This window comes from Myxocyprinus asiaticus, chromosome 34, assembly GCF_019703515.2.
Source record: "Myxocyprinus asiaticus isolate MX2 ecotype Aquarium Trade chromosome 34, UBuf_Myxa_2, whole genome shotgun sequence".
Lineage (NCBI taxonomy): Eukaryota > Metazoa > Chordata > Actinopteri > Cypriniformes > Catostomidae > Myxocyprinus > Myxocyprinus asiaticus.
The window spans coordinates 21,686,424-21,708,725 of NC_059377.1; the positions used below are offsets into that span (position 1 = coordinate 21,686,424).

At 36.7% G+C, this 22,302-nt stretch overlaps 1 protein-coding gene across 1 annotated transcript in view; it reads left to right on the plus strand.

Annotated features, from left to right (window-relative positions):
• The first annotated feature begins 648 nt into the window (after nucleotides 1-648).
• The window catches only part of LOC127425321 (disks large-associated protein 3-like), a 37,822-nt gene continuing 16,168 nt past the window's right edge, over nucleotides 649-22,302 (plus strand). The window contains exons 1-4 of the mRNA XM_051671171.1: nucleotides 649-1,695; nucleotides 14,417-14,637; nucleotides 15,292-15,394; nucleotides 17,593-17,782. Of these exons, the coding sequence (XP_051527131.1) occupies nucleotides 649-1,695; nucleotides 14,417-14,637; nucleotides 15,292-15,394; nucleotides 17,593-17,782 (1,561 nt within the window). The remainder of the gene's footprint in view (nucleotides 1,696-14,416; nucleotides 14,638-15,291; nucleotides 15,395-17,592; nucleotides 17,783-22,302) is intronic.

Sequence of the window (22,302 nt, forward strand, 5' to 3'; positions counted from 1 at the left end):
GCAATGTCAAATGAAAATTGAGTCAATCACTGAAACAAAAGTGCCACCTGAGTAAGAAATAGCATGTATAAAATGTATGTTTACACGCATATGGAATACTGATAATTTACCATTGTTTTTAATTCATTGTTGCACAGAAAATCAATGTGATATAGTATGTATTTGTATGAATATAGGACTCATTCCTTTTTTAATAAACAATCAAATATATATCCTGTGATAGTACACTTAAATAGGACACTCTTACATGCCTAGGGGCTCTAATGACTCTACACTTTTGGTACTTAAATAATTATAACCTTTGTATTTTTTTTTTTTTTTTTTATTTATTATATTTTTTACTCTAAAAAACTCTATTTATAAGTGAGATATTGAGAAATACTAAAGAGGTGTGGGCATAACTCCAAAAATTGGATGAGGTTCAGGGGGTGGAATGAGGTCCAGGGTAACTAAAGACCTGAGGTATGCGTTTAAGGGTTAAATGTTTTTGTTAACATTAATAACAATGCTGAGTGCAACATAAAATTTTGTTCAGTTTCCTCATCAATACATTCTCTTTTCTTCTCTGCATCTATAGTTGACTCCGGCACAGCCCTGTCACGCCCACAGCGCCCCCTTTCGGCCCGGGCGGCCCACCATGCCCCGGCCATGAAGGGCTACCAGGTGAGTCGTAGTCTGTCGCAACACTCCTCTGGTCCTTGCTACTGCATGCCAGAGGACTGCGACGCTACACGGGACTACATGCACCATCCTGACCACTACCAGGGGCACAATGACCACCCCTACTACCCGCCCGGCGGACCTCCCGAGCCCCTGGCATTGGCCCCATCCGGGGGAGGAACCTTCCCCCGCTCACACCCCACTCACCCACAGCCCTACGACTCCACATGTGAGGAGTGTGTATCCTCAGCAGGGCACGGCCATGGCCACGGCGGAAAGATGCACCGCATCCCATCCAACCTCCTGGACCAGTTTGAGAAACAGCTGCCCTTCCAACCTGATGGCTTTCACACCTTGCAGTACCAACGCACATCCAGTGGGGAGCAGCGCAGTGAAAGTCCAAGTCGCATACGACATCTGGTAAACTCTGTGCAGCGTCTCTTTGCCAAGTCTCACTCACTGGAGGCACCCTCTAAACGAGAGTTTAATGGCACCCGTGGGGGAGAGTATCGGGACAGGGAAAGGGGGCACCGCAGTGGAGGGGAGGAAGGGGGAGGACATCATTATTCTGGAACACACCAGTCTCGCTCTGCCCGCCGCAACAAGAGCCGAGAACGAAGTAAGAGCGGAGACTCTCGCCATGAGTCGCGAAGTTCTCGCCACCGCAGCAAGACGGCTGGGTGGTGGAGCTCCGATGACAACCTGGACAGTGACAGCAGCTTTCTAGTGGGTGCAGGCAGGGGGGGTCGTGGGTATGCCACTGGACATGAGACCCTGGATGCTGCCATTCAGGAGCTGACTCTGAGGAAAGCTAAACCACCTCCTCCTGGAGAGTGCTTGGCCTGCACCAGCATAGCAATGGCAGGAGACAGTGGACACTCTCTGAAGAGGAGCACATGGTCAGCTATGACGGTCAGTCAGGCTAGAGAAGTCTATCCATCCACCTGTGGAGGAGGAGGCGGAGGAGGGGGATATGAAAAAGCACTGGTCCCCCTGGATCCCAAAATGAAGGAACGATCAATCCACTATCTGCAGGCAAGTTTGTGTGTATGTGTGTGTGAGTATGGGTAAGGTTTTGTCTACATTGTGGGGACCAAATGTCATAAGTATAGTAAAACCTAAAATCAGCTACATTTTGACGAAATGTAATTATTTTCATAACTGAAATCAGCTTTTCATGAGGAAAATAGTTTTATATACATAATACATAATGTCTAGAAAATATAAAAATTCAAAAAGGATTTTGTGAGGATTATGTTGAGGGGTAGGGTTATGGGATAGAAAATATCATTAGCTCCTCTTATAAAAATGGTGCTGTGGTAGTACTGTGCTACAGTGATGGTATCAGAATGAATTACTATAGTACTTTTACACATACCATGATACTGAATGATAACTATGTTCATATATCATGGTATTTACATAGTACAAGACCATTGTATTAACATGTCCAAAACTGGTGGTATTACCATGGTGCATGTCCAAAAATCATGGTGTTACTTTGGTGCATGTCCAAAAACAGGGTATATCTATGGCTGAAGTGCAATAATCATGGTAGTGTCAATTGTACATGTCCAAAAAACATAGTTTTACCATTTTACACATTTAAAAAACCATGGTATTACCCTTGTACATGTCCAAAAAACAAATTACAATTGTACATGCCCAAAAACCATGGTATTACCATTTTGCATGTTCAAAATGCATGGTATTACCATTATACATGTCCAAAAACAGGGTATAATAATTGTAGATGTGCAATACTCATGGTAGTACCAATGGTACATGTCCACAAACCATGGTTTTACTATTTTACATATTCAAAACCCATGTTATTACCATTGTACATGTCCAAAAACCATATTACCATTGTCCATGTCCAAAAACCATGGTATTACCATTTTACATGTTCAAAAACAGGATATAGCTATGGTTGATGTGTAATAATCATGGTAGTGACAATGGTTCATGTCCAAAAACCATAGTTTTACCATTTTACATATTAAAAAATCATGGTATTACCCTTGTACATGTCCAAAAACCATATTACAATTGTGCATGCCCAAAAACCATGGTATTACCATTGGTACATGTCCAAAAACCATTGTTTTACCATTTTACATATTCAAAAAACATGTTATTACCATTGTACATGTCCAAAAACCATATTACCGTTGTCCATGTCCAAAAGCCATGGTATTACCATTTTACATGTTCAAAAACATGGTATAACTATGGTAGTTGTGCAGTAATCATGGTAGTATCAATGGTACTTGTCCAAAAATAATGGGTTTACCATTTTACATGTTCAAAAACCATGGAATTACCATTGCACACTTTCAAAAACCCTGTTATTACCATGGTAGAGGTATAAAATCCATAGTGCCATTGTAGATGTCCAAAAACCATGGTAATACCATTGTACGTGTCCAAAAACCATGGTATTACCGTTGCACATGTCCACAAATTATAACTTTACCATTGCAAATGTCCAACAATCATAGTAGTACCATTGCATGTCCACAAATCATAATTTTACCATTGCACGTCCAAAAACCATCACTTTACCATTGCACGTGTCCAGTAATCATAGTACTACCATTGCACATGTCCAAAAACCATAATTTTGCCAATGCACATGTCCAAAAACCATCACTTTACCATTGCACATTGCACTTTTACAACATGTGAACCCATAGTCATTTCAGTGCAGTAACCCCAACATTTTAATATTTATGTGGAGTCTCTATTCTGAAACACAATTACTCTGCTGTCCTTATTGACTTGCAGATTCATTTCATTGTAAAAAAAAAAAAAAAAAGACGGGGATCTGCACTAAATGACAATTTCTTTGAGTGAAAGAAAAGAATAACTTGATGATTATGTTTGTTATTGTTATGTACGCTGTGAAGAATAGAAGGCTGATGCTATTTCCAGCCCCTGTCAACTCTGTGTGAAAGGGTGAAAAACAGCATGGGGGGGATGCAGGAAAACAACACAATAACCCTTGGCCTTCACAAAACACACTGTGAACACATACACACGCTGCTATCGATGTCAACAGTGAGCTATGTGCTTCATTTCTCCCACTCATATGCTCAATTACACACACATCATTGACATCCTGCTTTGTGATATCAAGTGTCCTACAAAGCAAGACACTTCTTAGCATGATATCATAATTAAACATTTAATGGTGCAATGTGTAAGATAATGGCTTCACAGCTATAAATAGGCTGTTGCATCATAAAATCAATTTTCTTTATGTTTATCAAACACACTATTAAGGCATGTCAAATACAGGAATATTGACTCTAACATAAGAGTATCGTGGCATTACTATTTTTTTTTTTTGTTTTGTTTTTTCTATCATGGTAATACCATAATTTTTTCATTTATTTTATTTTTTTGGAAATGTACTATATTTATACCATAGTACTCTTTAAAGCAAATTAGAGTACCAAGTATGATTGTAAATAAATATGCTAATCATTAATTACCATGGCATTTATGAAAGTACCATGGTATTACCATCTGCTACCATCACTGTACCATGATACTGTCAGTGTGCCTTTTGTAAAGGAAAGTTTATGTCTTGACAGACATAAACGGACAAAACTGGAAGTTTTGCCCAGAGCTGGATGACCTGCTGCTTCCTTGATGAATGAGCACAATATAATTGGCCTCAAATACTGTCTTCCTTTCTGTCTTTCTCTTTCTTCTCACACATAAAGACTGTTAGACCCATGTGCTGTGTGTACATACTTGGTTGTGCTCTCACAAATACACATTTATCTGACATGACAACAGGTTAAATGAGGAGCATTTTCTTTTGCCACATTGTGCTGAGTGACTTATGGTCATGTTTCTACAAAGACAGGTTCTCTAGCTCTTGGAGGTTGTACTCCAAGTGATACATAGTTGAATACCACTTATAAAATAAAGGCTACAGATTCACAATATTCCAGTCTGAGTTCTGTTGTTTAAAGAAATGTCACAAAGCTACACTGAAAAACGTGGAGACATTGCTACCTTAAGGAGTTTTATTTATTTGAACCCTTAAAATTACTTTAGTTTATGTAACCTACTGTGATGTAGTCAGGTTGAGTCAGCCACTTGAAATAATATTTTTGACTTGAATGAACCAGTTAATTTAGATGTTTTCACATGAAGCACATGTTTTATAAAGCAAGTGTTTACACTAGGGCTGTTAATCAATAAAAATGTTTTAACTAACTAATCGCACAGTTTTCTGTGATTATCGCGATTAATCATGGTACATTGTACATTAAAACAAACATTAAAATATAATCATATGTATATTTACTTTATACGTCTCAAATAGCTTGCAAGAAAGTTGTTATTTTAATTATTGAAATATGTACATGCTAAAATTTTATGTTTTTTGAGGATAGTTAAATTAGACAATTTTTTACAGGTATAAATCTTTGATGCAAGTATATGTATACATGCCATAAAATTTGTCTACATACTGAAATTAAAAGTTTGTCTAAATCTTCTGGCATTTTCCAGTGGACTTCTTTTTTAAATAATATGAATCAAATGGGCAGATTCAATTCATTTAAAACTTTATGGCAAGATAAACTTAAGTATTCATTTCCAATGCATTATTAGACACTATACATACTGATTCAAACCAAACCAAATACTGAAGTTTAATTTGCTGAATTGTTAAATCTCAAAACTTTAATTTTCTCTAGCTGCCGTTCAGTCTTGATTTTGCTGGCGATATAAAATTAAGCAACATTGTGAAAATCACAATGATTTCAATGGTCTTTTTATTTGGCCATTAAGTTTCCTAAAGATGTGATCCTTCCTTGTCTCATGACTCATGAGTACAAAAGTGTTAAGACTGAAACATTTTAAAACCCTCTCTGATTTGAACTTTAAAGCTGTTAGCAAAACTAGAAAAATAAAAAATAAAAGAGTTAGAGTCGATAAGTTTAATTCATCTCCATTATAGAGTTCAGATTGTTCATTAAAGTGAATCGATTTAAAGTACTGGCTCAACGTTTCATTTGCGTCATCACTCAAAAATACTCGCTAAGCATTTACAAAACAAGTGTTTTAGTAAGATATAGTGTAAATAATGGGTAAATGGGTAATGGTAATGGGTAAATAGTGTTATTTATCCTCATGTGATCCCGCATACACATGTGTGGACATTTTATTTTGGCTTCACTATACGCAATGCATAATTTAAAATCATTTAAACGGACTGATCTCAGTTCAGCAGACTCTGTGCTGTCAGTAAAGGGTTAAACTTTCAATGTATGGAGTCATATGACCAAACAACATGGCGCAGTGGAGTTTGTCTTTGGGAGAAATGCCAATAAAACAACATCTGGTACGAAACCAAATTAAGTTTTTACAATGGAAGTCAAAAGATTAATCTGATATGCCATTCTATTTAAATCTGAGCTATTTATTGCAAAACGCCACGCTGTTAAACACAATGTACACTGATGTGTAAAAATTTTTTTCCTTAGAAATCCTCTATTTACTGTGCATTATCACATTGAGAATCAAGGGATTCATCCAAAACCTGAAAAAAAATATATATATATATATTTCAGAAGCTTTATATGGAGTTAGGATGAAAATAAGGTCCATTTCAAACTGTTCAGAGACCAGTGCAGACAGACAGCACACTGGAGGGTAAGTTATTCACAATATAGGGAGCAAGGGAGCATCCTATAGCTTTCCTATGCAGCTAAGTGCATTCACTACAAAAATCCAAGCAAAAGTTCAGTTTCAGGCTGCAGATGATGTTTGGACCACTCAACATGTTTGGCAGACATGTGACAATGGTAATCAGTAATTAGATTCAGAATTTATAATGTAAAATTTAATTTTAACATGGTTGGCAGTGATTGGATGATGCTGGCCATTACTCTGAATCAGAATTAATGATACTAATTTCGCCTGTAATGTCTCAAAAACATGAATAACCAACACTCCTGGAAAAATAATAAACTATTTGATTTAAAAAATCTTACTTTCTATAGCTTGATATTATTTAAAATGTCACAACTTAGTCTTGCTGTCCACATATGTTGCCATACATGTTTAGGAAAACCATTTGCTCTAGAAAGTTTTTATTTTTATTTTTGTTTATTTGTTTATTAGGTGCTACTAACTACAAATCAAAAAGGGAAATGGAAATGGCACACAGCACGGGTCTCAGGAGGATATTGGTACATATAAATAAAAATAAAAATATTAAATATAATTCTTCCTTGTAATAATTTAGTGAAAAACAGTGTTAAAATAATGCCTTGATTATTTTAAAGTAGTTTTTTTGTACTGTTTTTAAGTTCTTGTATGTAACATTTTGAATCTACTGTATTTGCCAACTACAATGTCTTTTAAAATGATGGTTCCCCCTGATTGATTTTTTTTTTTTTTTTTTTTTTAAGCTTTTAAGCTGTTTCAGACCAAATACATAAATATCAAGATGTGTTTCAAATATTTTTTCAAAAGGCTGAAAAATAGAGAAATATACAGTATTTTTTTTTTACTATATTGATCAGCCCTATTACAAATTACAAAGGGAGAAAAGTGTCTATGGGCTGTAAAATACTGTGTCCTCAAGGGAAGTAAAGATCAGGCTATATGGGGACTGGTAATTTCAATAGCTTGTGGCCTGGAGCATGGTTATGTTTTTGTGGCAGCTCAACTCTGTTGCATCATGCCTGGACCTCAAACACCTGGTGCATGAAATAAGGAAGCTGCTGTGAAGAAGAACAATAAGCATCAGGCCCACCCCATTTAATAGTTGCTCTGTCCCCAGGCTCCTGAGTAGGAGAAAGAAAAGTCCATTCTGCCAATTGGACATTACCAACTGTGCTATCTCTCACATTCTTTTCTTTTGTTGCCCAGGGCGACGGGAACGTGCAGGGAGGTCTTGCCCGAACACTAATTTAACTTCCTGTAATATTAGAACATGCATGCTCCAATTATACAGAACATCAGCTTTGCCATACAGTATCACACACACACACATTTGGTCTGTCACATTCTTTTTTTAGCAACGTTGTCATGGCGAGACAACCAATAAACTTGCACACCCTCCCTACCAAGTGTAGTGCACATAAATATATGGTCAGTCACCACTTTCTGCTTATTGTTTTCAGTAACAAGCTAATTTTTACAGCGAGTTATGTAGTGTGGCAAAATGCAACGTTGTTTTTTGTCACAGTGTATAACACATGCAGCTTTACTGCCAAGTGAGCAGAGGCAGTTATCAAGTGCACTCTCTGAAGTTGTTCCCTCTCTCCCTCTCATATGTAACATTGGAATCACGGCCCCTAATCACATCCTCCACAGTTTTAGCAATAATATGCTAAATATGCTAGTTAATATGCATTATTAATAAAAAATGTTATCCTTTCTTATATGCTAAAATTAGAAATTTCCTGACCCATGACTTATAAAAAAAATTAAAAAAATACATCATTTATATGTTATAAATATATTTATTTTAATTTTTTCAATTATTTGTCTTCTTTATCTTATTTATGTACACATTTTGGATGGTTTATACATATTTTTAATTTTTTTTATAATTTTTAGTTATTTTATTTGTTTATTTTTTTCTTTCACCTGTACTTGTCTTTATGATTGTATTCATACATTGTTTGATCTTACTGAACATTTATATAGAAAAAACTCTACAGTTTTACCATCATTTGTGGACTTTTCAGACAGTCCCTTACCCACCGTAGGCAAATTTTCCAACTTATTTCAATGTTAAACTGCCGATCTGGAACGATTTCTCCGTGACACCATCTGACCAGGGACAAATCGCATAATTTTATCTTTAAATACGGGACCGGGACGATCCCGTATTTTATGGGATGGGTGGCAGCCCTAAGTGTATCTCACTACTTTATTAAAGGGTAGCTACTACTAAAATATGAAATATGACTTTGAGTAAACTTACTTTAATTAAATACTTCTTTAAATAACGGATATCTTGTACTGCAGCATCGGAAACTACAGTTTCAAAGTAGCCTCACTAACACTGACAGCCATATAACTAATCATTATATACTCCCCATTTTAAATCTTTGTTTCATCATAAAAATCAACTGGGCCTAAAGAAGCTGCATGTGGTCTAACAGTGATAGCTGAAGGCAGAGCAGCTGAGTTAGCTACCATGAGCCCCTGGGGAGGAAGAAACACAGCAGTGGGTTCCAGCTTGGTAGGGGGCTCATCTCTGGAGAGCAGTTTTTTGATCTGATCTGAAAACAGGGGGATGTAGGAGATGAGTCCTCTGTTACAAGTCAACCGGTCTGTGTCGCAATTAGCAGGGGAGCAGGAGGAAGTGAAATGTGTCAATACAATCAGAACGAATACTAGGGGCTGTAGGGAAAAAGAATAGTATGATCTTAAAAAGGTCAGAAGGGCAGTTATTTGACAAACTATCTTAAATGAATGCAGTGATATTACAGTTACATGTTTGCAGGAACATGGAGTCATTATATGAAATGGGACCTTTTCCAGTTTGATAAGGTGATTAAAATATTTTGTTGCTAAATTTTAAACATTATTTTAGACAAATTATGTGTTTAAGTGTTAATAAATTGGAATGTGTCATCCCAAGCTAAATTAATTATTTTTTTGTGTAATTCAGAAAGGTAACATTGTTTATGATTTCACATATTAATTTGACATTACAAGCTTATACGGTTGTGAAACTACAAGATGCTTATTACAAAGGGAATTCAAATCTGATATTTCTAATCACCTTTTTCAATTATCAGTTTTTTTTTTTTTTGTACAAAATCATGATGACAAGATTGACATTTTAAGTGTATCACCTACTGACAAACACAAAACAGAAGATAAAGTAATACATATGAGGAGACTTTAACTTGTCCTTGAAGTGCTCATTACTTGAAAGGACGTTGATGTCCTTTTCACAAAGATTTTATTTTATTTATTTTTATGGAATAGTTTTTATGGAACTGAAAAATTGAAATAAAAATACTTTAAAGGGAAAAAAATATTGTGATCACAGGGGTTATGTTCACACTGTGTCAGTTTAAATAAAAAGACAAACCACTTGCTTGTATTTCTATATATTTTCTTTTTATGTCAATGTGCATATTTGCTAATATGGCAAGAAGTTGGAAACGTGGGGTTGGTTATGACCAGAAAGGTCAACAATATCAAAGATTTTTGTTTGTGTGTTTCAATAAATGTCTATACTAACACATTATTTTACTTTTGTACTGAAATTTGACAAACGCTAATCATTGTTAAAGTGTTTTTTTATTTTTATTTTTATTTATTTTTTGGCACCCATTTTGCACTCTGCATTTTCCCAACTGCATTAAAAGAGAGAGCCTCCTAACATAATGGAATTCTGAGAAAAAGTAAAGAGAAGGGTAGACAGACACTAAGGATTAGACAGATAGATTCTGAGGTTCTCCAAGAGAGTCCAGTTTAGCTCAAGATTCAAAATTGAGGAATAGGGTTTGAGCAAGGCTCTGTAGTAATCAGGTTTGGGCAGAAAACTTTAAAAAAGTATTATGAGCTACTAAAATTTATTTCTTAAATGTATGCAGTAATGTATTCCGAATACATCACATAAAAAAGCAACGCATTCAGAATACTTTTAGAATACTTTTAGAATACATATGTTTGAGGCAAAGCATTGTTAGAGGAATTACGTGTGATATGTCATTATAATCTTATCTGAACTGCTACATCTCCACTATTAACATCTAAGTGAATCTAAATAGCTAGTTTCTTTAAATTAGATGTGGAGTTGGACACTAATGTTTGTCTTTATATAAGGCAGAAGAAAACATAAGGCAGTTTGTGGTCAACTACATTATTTTAATATTTTAACAACATTTTAATCATTTTCTTAACCCATTATTTGAATATAATACAAATATAATATAATACATTTTGACACTAAATTTGATAAGAAATGCAAATAAACCATATTTATTTTCGACCTGATGTCACTAGCAGAAATTAAACAATATAGTGAGGTCATGTGACAACAAGTATTTTAATTATTTTAAATAGGTTTGCTTGAATATTTCCATATTTGGGCCTATTTATTATTTTTATTTCTATTTCTTAAAATGCCTGTATGTTACAATATGTATCCCACTGAACTAGCCGCCCATATGTCTATAAGCCACACATATTACACTAGCTATTTAGTTTACACTAGCTATACTAGTCATCGTTTGGACTCTGATCTACTTCAAGTCCTTTTCCCTCTTTCAGTCTTTGGAGTACTTTCTCCCATATTTTACCTATTCATATTATTTTCGTTAGTAACTGCTATTTTTCAACAGATCATTCTGCAATTTTCTGATGTGGACGTGACTTACCAAATGCTTATCAAGAGCCGTCAGGCTTTACTACGTCTTTACACAGAAGCCGCATTTGCAACTGCTTAAATGCATATAAACAGCAAAAATCAGTGTAAACAAGTTATCAAGTGTGCGAATATTATATTTGTGAAAAAGACTTTGCCAACTGTATTGATACTGGTGCACAGCTGCAGTGCGCTGATTGTTAAGACGGTGTGCCATACATTAATAAGATGTTGTATTTTTATTCTTAAGTGCCTACAAAGCATTTTGGTGACCTCAGTCCATTTTTAAAGTATCCTAAAATACGCAACCCGTGATTCTATGGTTTTAACCTGTGATTGTGTTTTCAAATTAGCAAACTTTGTTGTGAAAGCGTGAACACACTGCACACACACTGCAGCTGCTCTAAAGGAAGAGAGAGCAAGTGTGTAGCATGCGCTTGTGTGCTATTTAGAAAAACTGTTTCTTACTTGATTTATGTTTTTTCTTTCTTTCACGTCTGCCCTATTTTGTGTTCATTATGAGAGAATTATTCTAAAAGTATTCTAACAAAATGTTATAAAGTAACTGTATTCTGAATACAGGTGTTGAAAAATGTAATGAGGGCGGAATACAATTACTTTATTTTTGTATTCTGAATACGTAATGTTGTTACATATATTCCGTTACAGCCCAATCCTGGTCGTAATTCTAATTAGCTTTATATAATGCAATTGAAATCTTTGTTATGTCCTCATGTAGCTAGCTGATTAAACATTTATATCTGTGTGGGTCAGGATCATTATACATTGTAGGGACCAAATGCCACCCACAAGGATAGTAACCCTGCTGAAAAGATTAACCAGCATGCAATTCCCATGCTGGTTGGTGCTGGTTTGGTGCTGGTCTAGCTGATTGACCAGCATAGCTATGCTTTTCACCAACTAAACCTTGCTGGTGAAGCTTGTTGACCAGCATTGTCTTTCTGATGAAACCATTAAATAATTTACATTGTGGGGACCAGACAATGGCGGACAATGGACGCATGGAAAACAACTTAATAAATATAATGTCATAATGAAAATAGAATGAAATTGTAAAAATGTAGAAAAGACTGGTTTAGAGAATTAAAAATACCAAAAGCTCAATATTAAAACAACAGAAGTCAAGGGGATCTTGCTGAAAAGACCATCATTGCTGGTCACCAGCATATGTTGTGTTTTGGGTGCTGGTGTTTAAACTAGCTTCTCCTGCTTCATCAGAAAGACCATGCTGTTCAACCAGCTTCCCCAGCTAGGTTTGGCAAGTGAAAAGTATGGCTATGCTGGTCCACCATCTCGACCAGCACCAAATCAGCACTAGCCAACATAATCTAGCCTAGACAAGCATAGGAATTGCATGCTGGTTAATCTGGTCTTTTTAGTAGGGAAAGTGCCCACCATGATAGAAAACAAATGTGTGGGTGGGCAACTACATCTCCCCTTGGTAATTTGGTGGGTGAGCCAGGGGGGATTATTGTCTAATGTCTCTGAAATAGAGGGGTGAGAAAGGATGCATAAAGCAATTGTTCCCACTGCTAAGCCACCATCATACTTTCAAAGCCTATATTGTTCACACAGAAATATTAAACCCATGAGACCTTGCCATTGTGTAACAGCCCCCTTGATAACTCTTTACCTACGATCTCAGGTGCACTAATTAACTTCAGATGGATAATTTATAAATTCAGTATTCTTATCTCCACTCTGGGAAACCTGAATGATAAGCAAACATGTAGCCCAGAGAAAAGATAAACAGTAAGTAGCATTGCAAGTTTAAGAGAGAACATCCTGCTGTCAAGAATACACAATACTGACGCTGTCTCCTCGGTGTGGATTGATAGAGTTATTAGTTCTCTCATTAAATGTCTAGCCAACTTATAGTGGCTGCATAGCCCACAATGGCTCGTAAGACACAGCTATTTTATATATGTACAAAATATGTGACAGAAAGCAAATATGGGGGGAAAAAGAGCAATAATACACAGTGATGGTATCAGAAAATGACATGGCTCTGGAGAGCAGAGTTCATGAAAATAAGTAATCTTGTGTCTCCCCTCCATAACCTGCTATCTCCCCACATCTGTGCTCAGTCAATGCCTCAGCCGAGGGGCAGCTCTTGAATGCGATGACAACTCTAAATGTGCAGCTGGTGCCTTTCATCCTGTCAGCCAATCAAATTTCATTTTACTCAGCTGCACTCAGTTCAACCCTGTGTTCCCCCTGGTCAACCAACCCCCTGCTTCACAGCCAATAAGCCACAGCTCTATAAAGGCTTTATTTCTGATGCAGTAACATTGTATTTCCTCCAATATCAGTGATCTGTTCATATTTAAATAGAAATGCCTTCCTCAGTTTCATTGGAGTGGAGAGACCTTAAGGTGACAAGATATCCAAAATGAAAACCAGGACCTTTCAAGTTCAGCGGTCAAGATATCATTGAATCTTCCAATGTTATTATCTATAGATTTAAAAGCGGGTCGATTCCGGTTTTGTGCATTTTGACCATGGCAAATATAGTACTGTGATGAACTATGGTCTTACTATTTCAATAAGATTTAGTCATCAAAGCACACTTATGAACTCAGCCTGTGCTTCCTGAAATTCAAACTACTACCCCCAGTGGCTGCAGCAGGAAATGTTTTTGAATGTACGGGCACATGTGAGCTTCCATTTCTGGTAAAAAATTTCCACAGAGGGTGTGGGGGTTGTAAAGCAAGTTGTAAAGCAAATAGCTTTTGTTATAAATGATGTAATACAGTGAAGAGGTATGCATATATTATTAACTCTACCCCCAAACCTAAACCTAACTGTCAGTGGAGTAAAAATGGAATCTTAGAGGGAAAATGCAACCTCTGAATCACACATATCAGTGATTATGCGATTACTTCCTGGTTTCAACACGGGACGAGTACCTTGGTCTCTGAGACTGCTGACACAAGGTGCTATCAGTCGCACCACAATAATAGGTAAACAAGTTTGAACTGATGCAAAGATGTTTGATAAGAAATGCTGCTTGTCAGTAAATCGACAGAATGGGGTCGATGTCAGAGTACTGGAACATTCGGTAGCAGCATGTTGACGTCTGTGTGATCATGTTGGACACCCTAGTTCTGCTCAAGCTAATGCTTGCTATAGCGAGCAGCCCCCTCTGTGGATCAAAACAACCACCACACGATTCAGATGATAACCTATAGGCTATGATGCTGGGTATTTATTGACATACTAGGTATTATTTCACTTTGAGGGACTGTTTTGAATGCATAGTCAAAAATGGGACATTTCTGAAGACAGCTTCAGTTGGACAAAACAGAGATGTCAGGTCACCCTAAAAGTCCATACTGAAAATACAGTCATGTGTAACTCTTGCAGGTGCCCTCAGATGAATGGTGTGGTGGTGGTCCATCCAATAGTGGTGGGGAGATCCCCTGCAGACGTATGCGCAGTGGCAGCTACATCAAGGCCATGGGGGACGATGACAGTGCTGACTCAGACACCAGCCCCAAAGCCTCTCCCAAATCAGCCCTCATCGCCCAGAGAGAAGCCTTCCGTCGCTCTGTCAGCATGGACCAGCGCTCCTCCTCCACATCCAAGTCAGTTGTCACATTAGTTAGTTTTATTTTAGGTTTTGGTGACCATTTTACGTTAATGTTTCGAGATGTAAGCCAGAAATATGCAAACATAGATGATTAGTCAGTACATTGCAAGCATATGGTCCCATTGTACAAATTTACTGTAGTATGCATTCCTGCATTATAGTGGTGGTAGTATACCTCAGTACTCAAGTGGGCAAAAGAGTTACCTTCAAAATGTCTGTGCCATCAAAATGGATGTGTAGTGCAAGTCGCTAGCGAAAAGCATGTCGACAGTTGAACTAACTTCAGCTTACGTGCTCAGCAAGATTCTCTTCCAATTGTAATTTTATAATTCACCATTACAGTAGTTGACCTGAAAGAGAAAACCTACCACAGAAGAAGACAATTTACGTAAATGCCCACTATAACGCCCCTCATGGCAACATTGAAAATGCAACGCATAATTGTGTTGTGCTATAAATTCTGTTCTGACACATTTCAGATTGCAACGACACATTAAAATATATTTTAGGTATCTAGAAGAGTTTGCGCTCATGTACTTATTCATGTATGTTTCAGAAATTAAATTTGTTAAGGTTTATGTGCTTTGTTTAATAGAATCAAGCAGCTCTGATGCCAGTTGTCGATTTAATAGAAAACACTTCTCCTCAGGTATTCCTGTAAACAGTGTACAGATGCCTACCCGAACAGCCGTACAACTCCAAAAAGCCATGTCCGGTCCCGCAGCTATACACGTTCTCTGACCAGCTCTCAGGTATAACACATTCACACTGCCTGAGTCCTGACTAAAGTCATCATTACTCTAGCTTACACTGTGAGCTCTTGCTGATATTATACATACACTGTAAAAAAAAAAAAAAAAAAAATGGTCAGGTATCCCAAAAAATGCTATGAATTAACTGATTTTAGTCAAGTCAAAAATAGACATTTTAAGGGTTAGGTCAAGTAGAAATAGATCCTAATGTAACAATTGCTTGTTACCACTTTTTACAATGTAGTGGTCATGTCACATTTACAAGATATTTAAAGTTGAATCTATTTGCAGATATTATAGGGGGAGTCCAGCCCCTACTAATTAACCCTTCTGCTATGTTTAAAAATAATGACAACTTTGATCTTCCAGTCAAAAAATGACCCATATAGAATTCAATAGATTTTCAGTAGAAAATCTATTATGATCATGAAAATTGACATAGGCTTACCTAACATGTTTTCACACTAAACACAGACATATATAGTAGCATTTTAACTGGACAGGGCTCATATGTCAGTTGTGGTACTACTCGTGTATAGAAGATATACAGTGAATTCTTAGCTTTACTGTAAGGATTTACAGTACTTAAAATAAGCTGATACTTATTTATTACTTATAAGCTGATACTGTGTGTGTGTGTGTATGTGTGTGTGTGTGTGTGTGTGTGTGGGCAGGGTTAAGCGGTTTACAAGGACTTGTTTTAGGTTACAAACTGGTAATTACAAGGGTATTATGCTATTATAAATCAAATCGCTTAAAAAACATACAAAACAGTGTTTTATTGAAAATGTAAAAATGCAGAAAGTTTTTTGTAAGAGTTAGGTTTAGGGGTAGGGTTAGTGTTAGAGGATAGAATCTATAGTTTGTACAGTATAAAAATCATTATGTCTATGGAGAGTCATCATAATGATAGCTGCACCAAAACGTGTGTGTGTGTGTGTGTGTGTGTGTGTGTGTGTGTGTGCGTACGGTGAAATCTTTGCTGATTTTGATAAAGTGAAAGTAAAAATAATGTTTATTACCTCTTTGAGAGAGAGAGAGAGAGAGAGAGAGAGAGAGAGTGAGAGAGAGAGAGAGAGAGAGAGAGAGAGAGAGATCTTGTGACACTCTTCACTCATGAGAAGCTTCACAGCTTCATTGAAAACCAGCATTATTTAGGCCCTATAATGATAATGAATGAAAGCAGCATGGAGTGATATTTACACCAAATACTAGAGCCCTTTTAGGAGTTCTTGAGAAAGAACATGATATTTGCTTCTAGTGTATCCATGGAAGCATTGTATGTTTGCTTTTTAATTATTTAACACTTTGCAATAAGGTTGTACAGTATATGTTAACATTAGTTAATACAATAGTTAAAGGTGCACTCAGTAATTTTTTCCTCATTAAAAAAGTTTTATTCCTAAACAAATGAACTATAATTTTAAACATATATATAAAATCACAAGCACTCACATGAAATGAAGAATCCAGTCATATCGGGAACCTTATAAAAGCTGTTTTATTCTGCATGGAGAGGGTCCCCTCAGGGGGCTGCCATGTTAGAATCACATGTCCAGCCAAATACTACTTGCTTAATCTCAGTAACCAGCCTGTTATTGGACACTTTGACTCTTGGATTAAATTAATCATGGCTGTTTGTGAATAGTGAATTTCTACAATGGCATCTTTGACTGAAAACTATTGATTTTGAATGATGCTGCATCCAAGCCACTAGGTGTCACTGCAAGTCCTAGATGACACAAGCAAAAGGTAACTGAGTGCACCTTTAACACAATAATTAATAGGAACAATACATTTGCAGCATTCATTAAACTTGGTTTATGTTCATGTCTGCATGACGTAATGATGAATTAACATGAATTAACAATGAACAATTTAAAGTATAGTATAACATTAACAACATTAATAAAGATAAACAAATGCTTGAAATAATTATTCATTTTTAATTCATGATACCCATTTAAAATATGTAATACATGTTGTACATGTGCATATGTTAATGTAAACAATCTTATTGTTAATTGTTTCCATTCATAAAATCATAACCCTCAACTACCGCCGACTCCCCGACTGCTTTATTTAGTTAAAGGAAAACCTTTTTACTGTTACATAATCATTTTGCTTATATCTGCTAACACCTTGATCTGCATGTGGACCATAATTTAAAAAGCTAGCTGTGTGTGTTTGTGTTCTAGTTTGGAGACACTCTGAACCTGTTTGGAGAGATGGAATCACAAGCTGTCGAGGCACTAGATCTACCCGGATGCTTCCGTACCCGCAGTCACAGCTACGTAAGGGCCATCCAAGCCGGCTGCTCCCAGGATGATGACTGCCTGTCTGTGTTCTCCATGTCTGGCCCACAGGGGAGCATGAAGGGTGAAGCAGGTGATGGGTCATCATCAGCATGTGTTTATGTGTATGAGAGAGTCTGGTGTGTGGGTTTCCTAGTCTCTATGCTGTCACAAGGATTAGATTTTGTGAATTAATGAGTTTTTGGATCAGTCTCATAGGAATAGCTGGGGAAACATAACTTCAGCTAAGGGATTTAGATCAAAACGGCTTCCTTTGTACCTCTCCTCTCTCAGTATATGAAGACTGTAAACAAATGTTACATTGTGAACACTGTAAACTGCTCAAATTCCCATGAGACTGTTCAGTCTCCTCGTCCGTCCCTTATGCTGTAGTCAACATGATGGGCATGATTGCAGTTGCACTCTGTTGGTCAACTGGTAGAGCATGGCACAGGTAGTATCAAGGTCATGGATTCAATTCCCAGGAAACACACATACTGACAGAATATTTATTTTAAATGCAATGTAAATCACTTTTGATAAAGCGTCTGCTCATTGCATAAATGTAAATCTCTCTCTTTCTCTCTCTCTCTCTCTCTCTCTCTCTCTCTGTGCATCATGTAGATGGCTTTATGTCTTTTTTTTTTCTCCATTGTCTCTTATTCTCTCGTTTAGAGTCAAAAACCTCAAGAGATTTATTAAAGCCCTTGTGAAGTGTCAAAAGCATCCATCTGCAGCTTCCCAAGGCAACATTCACGACACACACCGTCTGAGTGTCTTTAAGAGAGAGGGATGAGGAGAGGAGAAGAGAGATAGAAGAAGGGCTTATGCATGCTTTTTAAAAACTCCTTTAATCTCAGAGTGTGTCCCACAGAATTTTGTATCTCTGCTCTCATGCGCTTGTGTGTGTGTGCATGTGTATATGCGGTTGTTATTTAAGTCATTAGGATATTTCTAAATCTTTTTTGAATGATAATACTCAAGTGGGAATTTCAAGCTAAAATGTATATGTGTAGTTCATGTTTCTATATTCTATATTTTCTATGTTTTTTATGGATTCCCACCATTTCTCTGAATTCTTTTAGAGTTTTACAGTTCTCCGTATTATCTCTCTCATATTTTTTCTATTGTACATGAAACATTTAGCATGCCACTTTGTTAATACCAATGAAATAATATGTACAGTGGCCCCAAAAAGTATTTGGCTCCACACATTTATTAATGTCATAAACAAAATATTAAACCAAGTGGCCATTATTTTAAAGGTGCAGTATGTAAGATTCAGAAACCCTTGTTATTAATGACACCTGTGAACTGCAGCCAGCTACCTGTTGCTCGTGCTCGCGCTCATGCACATACTCCATAGGGATGCGAGCGAGCGAGCATCGACCAAAACAATGACGTAACTTACAAACAGACAACGTGATTCACTGGCATCATGCTGACAGATGAGGTAGCATAATTAAAATGACACAGTTATGATTGTTTTACTACAAACTTTGAGACTGTATATTATATTTGACTCTCCAGTGCTGGAACAGGACTTAAACAAAGTGTGGATATAGGTCTGACTATGCGAGACTGTAGATTGAAGTAATCACTTTTCTTTGTATGATACATTGACTGCATTTATATAATAGCCTATGTCGGCGTTAGCTAGCTAGCCAGCTTTATCAATAGCTGTTAGCTAAATTTGGCGGATGATAACAGTAGCTGTTTATAAAATAGACTACATTATAAATATGTTGACACAATTCAGTATTGATGTGATTCTATCACAACTGTCATTCTGATATATCGATGCACTATTGCAGGGGCCGGGAACCTTTTTTCACTAAGGAGTCAATTTTTTAATTTTTGGTTGATGCATTTTTCCGAAAGAGCCATACCACAAACGAATAATTTATTATTTTCAAAAACGTTTTTCAATCAAATAAAATGTTTATATTGCCCATAGACTACTCAAACACAAACATGTGCAACAAGTAATAAGTAACATTGAATTGAGTACACATGTTTGTGCGGGTCTCCATAAAATTACTTAATTTTACAATTGTTCATGAAAAATGTAACTTCCCTTTTGCTCTGGGCGATATGTAAAAAATATTTTAATGATAATCGCATTTAAAATATCGCGATATCCGATCATATGGTCAACCCCCAATGTCGGTGAATATTTTTACTTTATTGATTTTGCTTTAAAAAATTTATTAATTTATTGAAACACGAAAAACTTAAAAGACATTTCTAAATTCAAATTGCACTTGAAATGAAACAAAAAAAGCAATTAAAATAACAAAGTGATTAAAAAATCTTATATATAACCACCTCCCCAAATCCAAACATTTCTCCAACGGCCCCATTTGCCATCACGCAAGTATCACAACAGGTGAAAAATTACGTATAGCCTACAAATTAAGAACTAAAGACAATTATAAATGTAAAGATAATTATAATAATCATCATAATAAATAAGCCTAATAAATTCCCTTGTGTTCCCAAAAGATGCTGCCAAATGTGTGTTCTTATCGAATGTGTTTGTATTGCATTTTGGTAACAGTTTATGCTGCCTAAAGAAAAGAAAATAGAACTCAATTTTAGGTTCAAGGTGAACGTGTCTTGTATTACTTTATGATTTAATCACTTTTGTCTTTGTTTCTTTAGTACAAAGATACCTTTTTATATTACTGAACCTGCAGAGTTGCGTTCACAATGTGTAAAAGCGAACTGGTCTGTGGAAATAAAGTGAATTCAACTCACAGTACCTCACAAGATGATCGGAGATCATTTGCAGCATTCTCATAGGTTACATTATTCTTCCATACAGTTTTCGGTCAAATGAAACAGAGAAAAAGGAGTGATAACTCTTTACATGCGCTTTCTCCACGAGACAGGGTCCCGTTGCACGCCTCTGAACAAACAGAGAATCAGACACGAGCACTGGCGGCTTTTCTTTTGTCTGTTCTTATAAATATTATAAAGTGTGTTTCTTCAAGCACGTCTTTTTGACTAACAGCATTTGTCGTCATGTGTCATTCCGAGACGTCTTACAGGTCACCCACCTGTTGCGGGTAGATGAGCAAAATTACTCGTGCATGAAATACCTTTGGACCAGGAGCTGGCGTACTGTATTGAGCCTCGTTTCATTTTGCGGGTGGCGGGTGCTATATCACACCCTGGGTGCACATAAAAAATTACGAATGTTCATAAAATCGCTCATAGAAAATGCTCTTAACAGCTAAGATCAATAGTTATTGGGAAACGAGGCCCAGAACTCTATGAATGTGCGTGTCTTGGAGAAGTGCTTTCATTGCACTCATGAACAGCAGAGCTCACTGCGCACATATAAAATCAGACATGTATCGGTGGCTTTTCTTTCGTCTGTTCTTCAAAATATAATTATGGTTAATCAAACGTGCGTCTTTGTGTCTAATTTCTTGTAATATATCACCCTGAGAAGTCTTACAAGTCACTGTAACACGTAAAAGGGAAAGGAGGAGAATATAAATGATAGTTTAATAATAAACTGAACCAAAAAGACACAAACATAAACAGGTGTCGGACAGCTGTCCGTAACTCTTTCTCTGTCGCACTGCCGTCTCCGGTCGGCCTTATCCGTCTCAGGCTTAATCAGCCTAATTAGGGGCCGTGTGTGCGAAATCACGACCCGGCCCCACCCTCCGCCCTGCCACATTCACCTTCCACAGTGGCTGGTACATCAGCAAAATACTCCACATGAAAATTCTGCATTTGGCAGGTGTTCATTTCAAACCTTGTTCACCAGGAGTAGGGTGTACAACAAATTCAGAAGGAAATCGAAACAGTGTCATTGACTTTTTTTTATGGGTTGCTCTGAGTTTGTATAGGAGTCGATGTTGTGCTGGGAGCCGGATGTTTGCTGGATTCCATCTCTAAGATAACATTACCTACGCTGCTGAATAGTGGAAGAGACGCTATTACTGTCTGAGGCAAGGCTCTCGGGAGCACGCATAAACATTACATCCTTTGGATTTTCCCAGCAAAAGTGACCCGCTCCCTTCGCATGAAAATCAGTCTACAGGCTTTAATAGGCAACCTAGAAAGTCTGGGAAGGGCTCATTTTTTAAGTTGCGTTACAAGCCGTTCACACATTGGCAAAAAAGGGCGAATATTACATGAACATTTTTACATATTGCACCTTTAAAGAAAGACAAAACGTTACACTTTTCATGCAAATAATTTCACAAAAAGAAGTTTGTTAGGTTTAAAATGATAAAAACAATAGATGTGCTGTTCAAATTTAAGACAAAGTATTTGGACATTTTCTTGTCTAACATAAAGGAACATGTCCATAATCAATGTGACGAACAAGACCTGTGTTCACTCTACTGGGACACTTGTGTGATCTTGAGGATAACTGATTTAATACATTCACTAAAATGTATTTGAGACCAGTTGCTAAAAAGTTTGGAAAAATGGCTCAGTAAAATGAAGTTAGTTCTGTGAAAGAGTGTACAATTATTAGTTTGCAGCTGTGACTTGCAGTTGCGTTTGATATTTTGTTATCTAATGCAATGAAATCAATACATTTTAAGTGTAGTTTAAGCATCCAAATACTTTTAGAAATACAGAGAA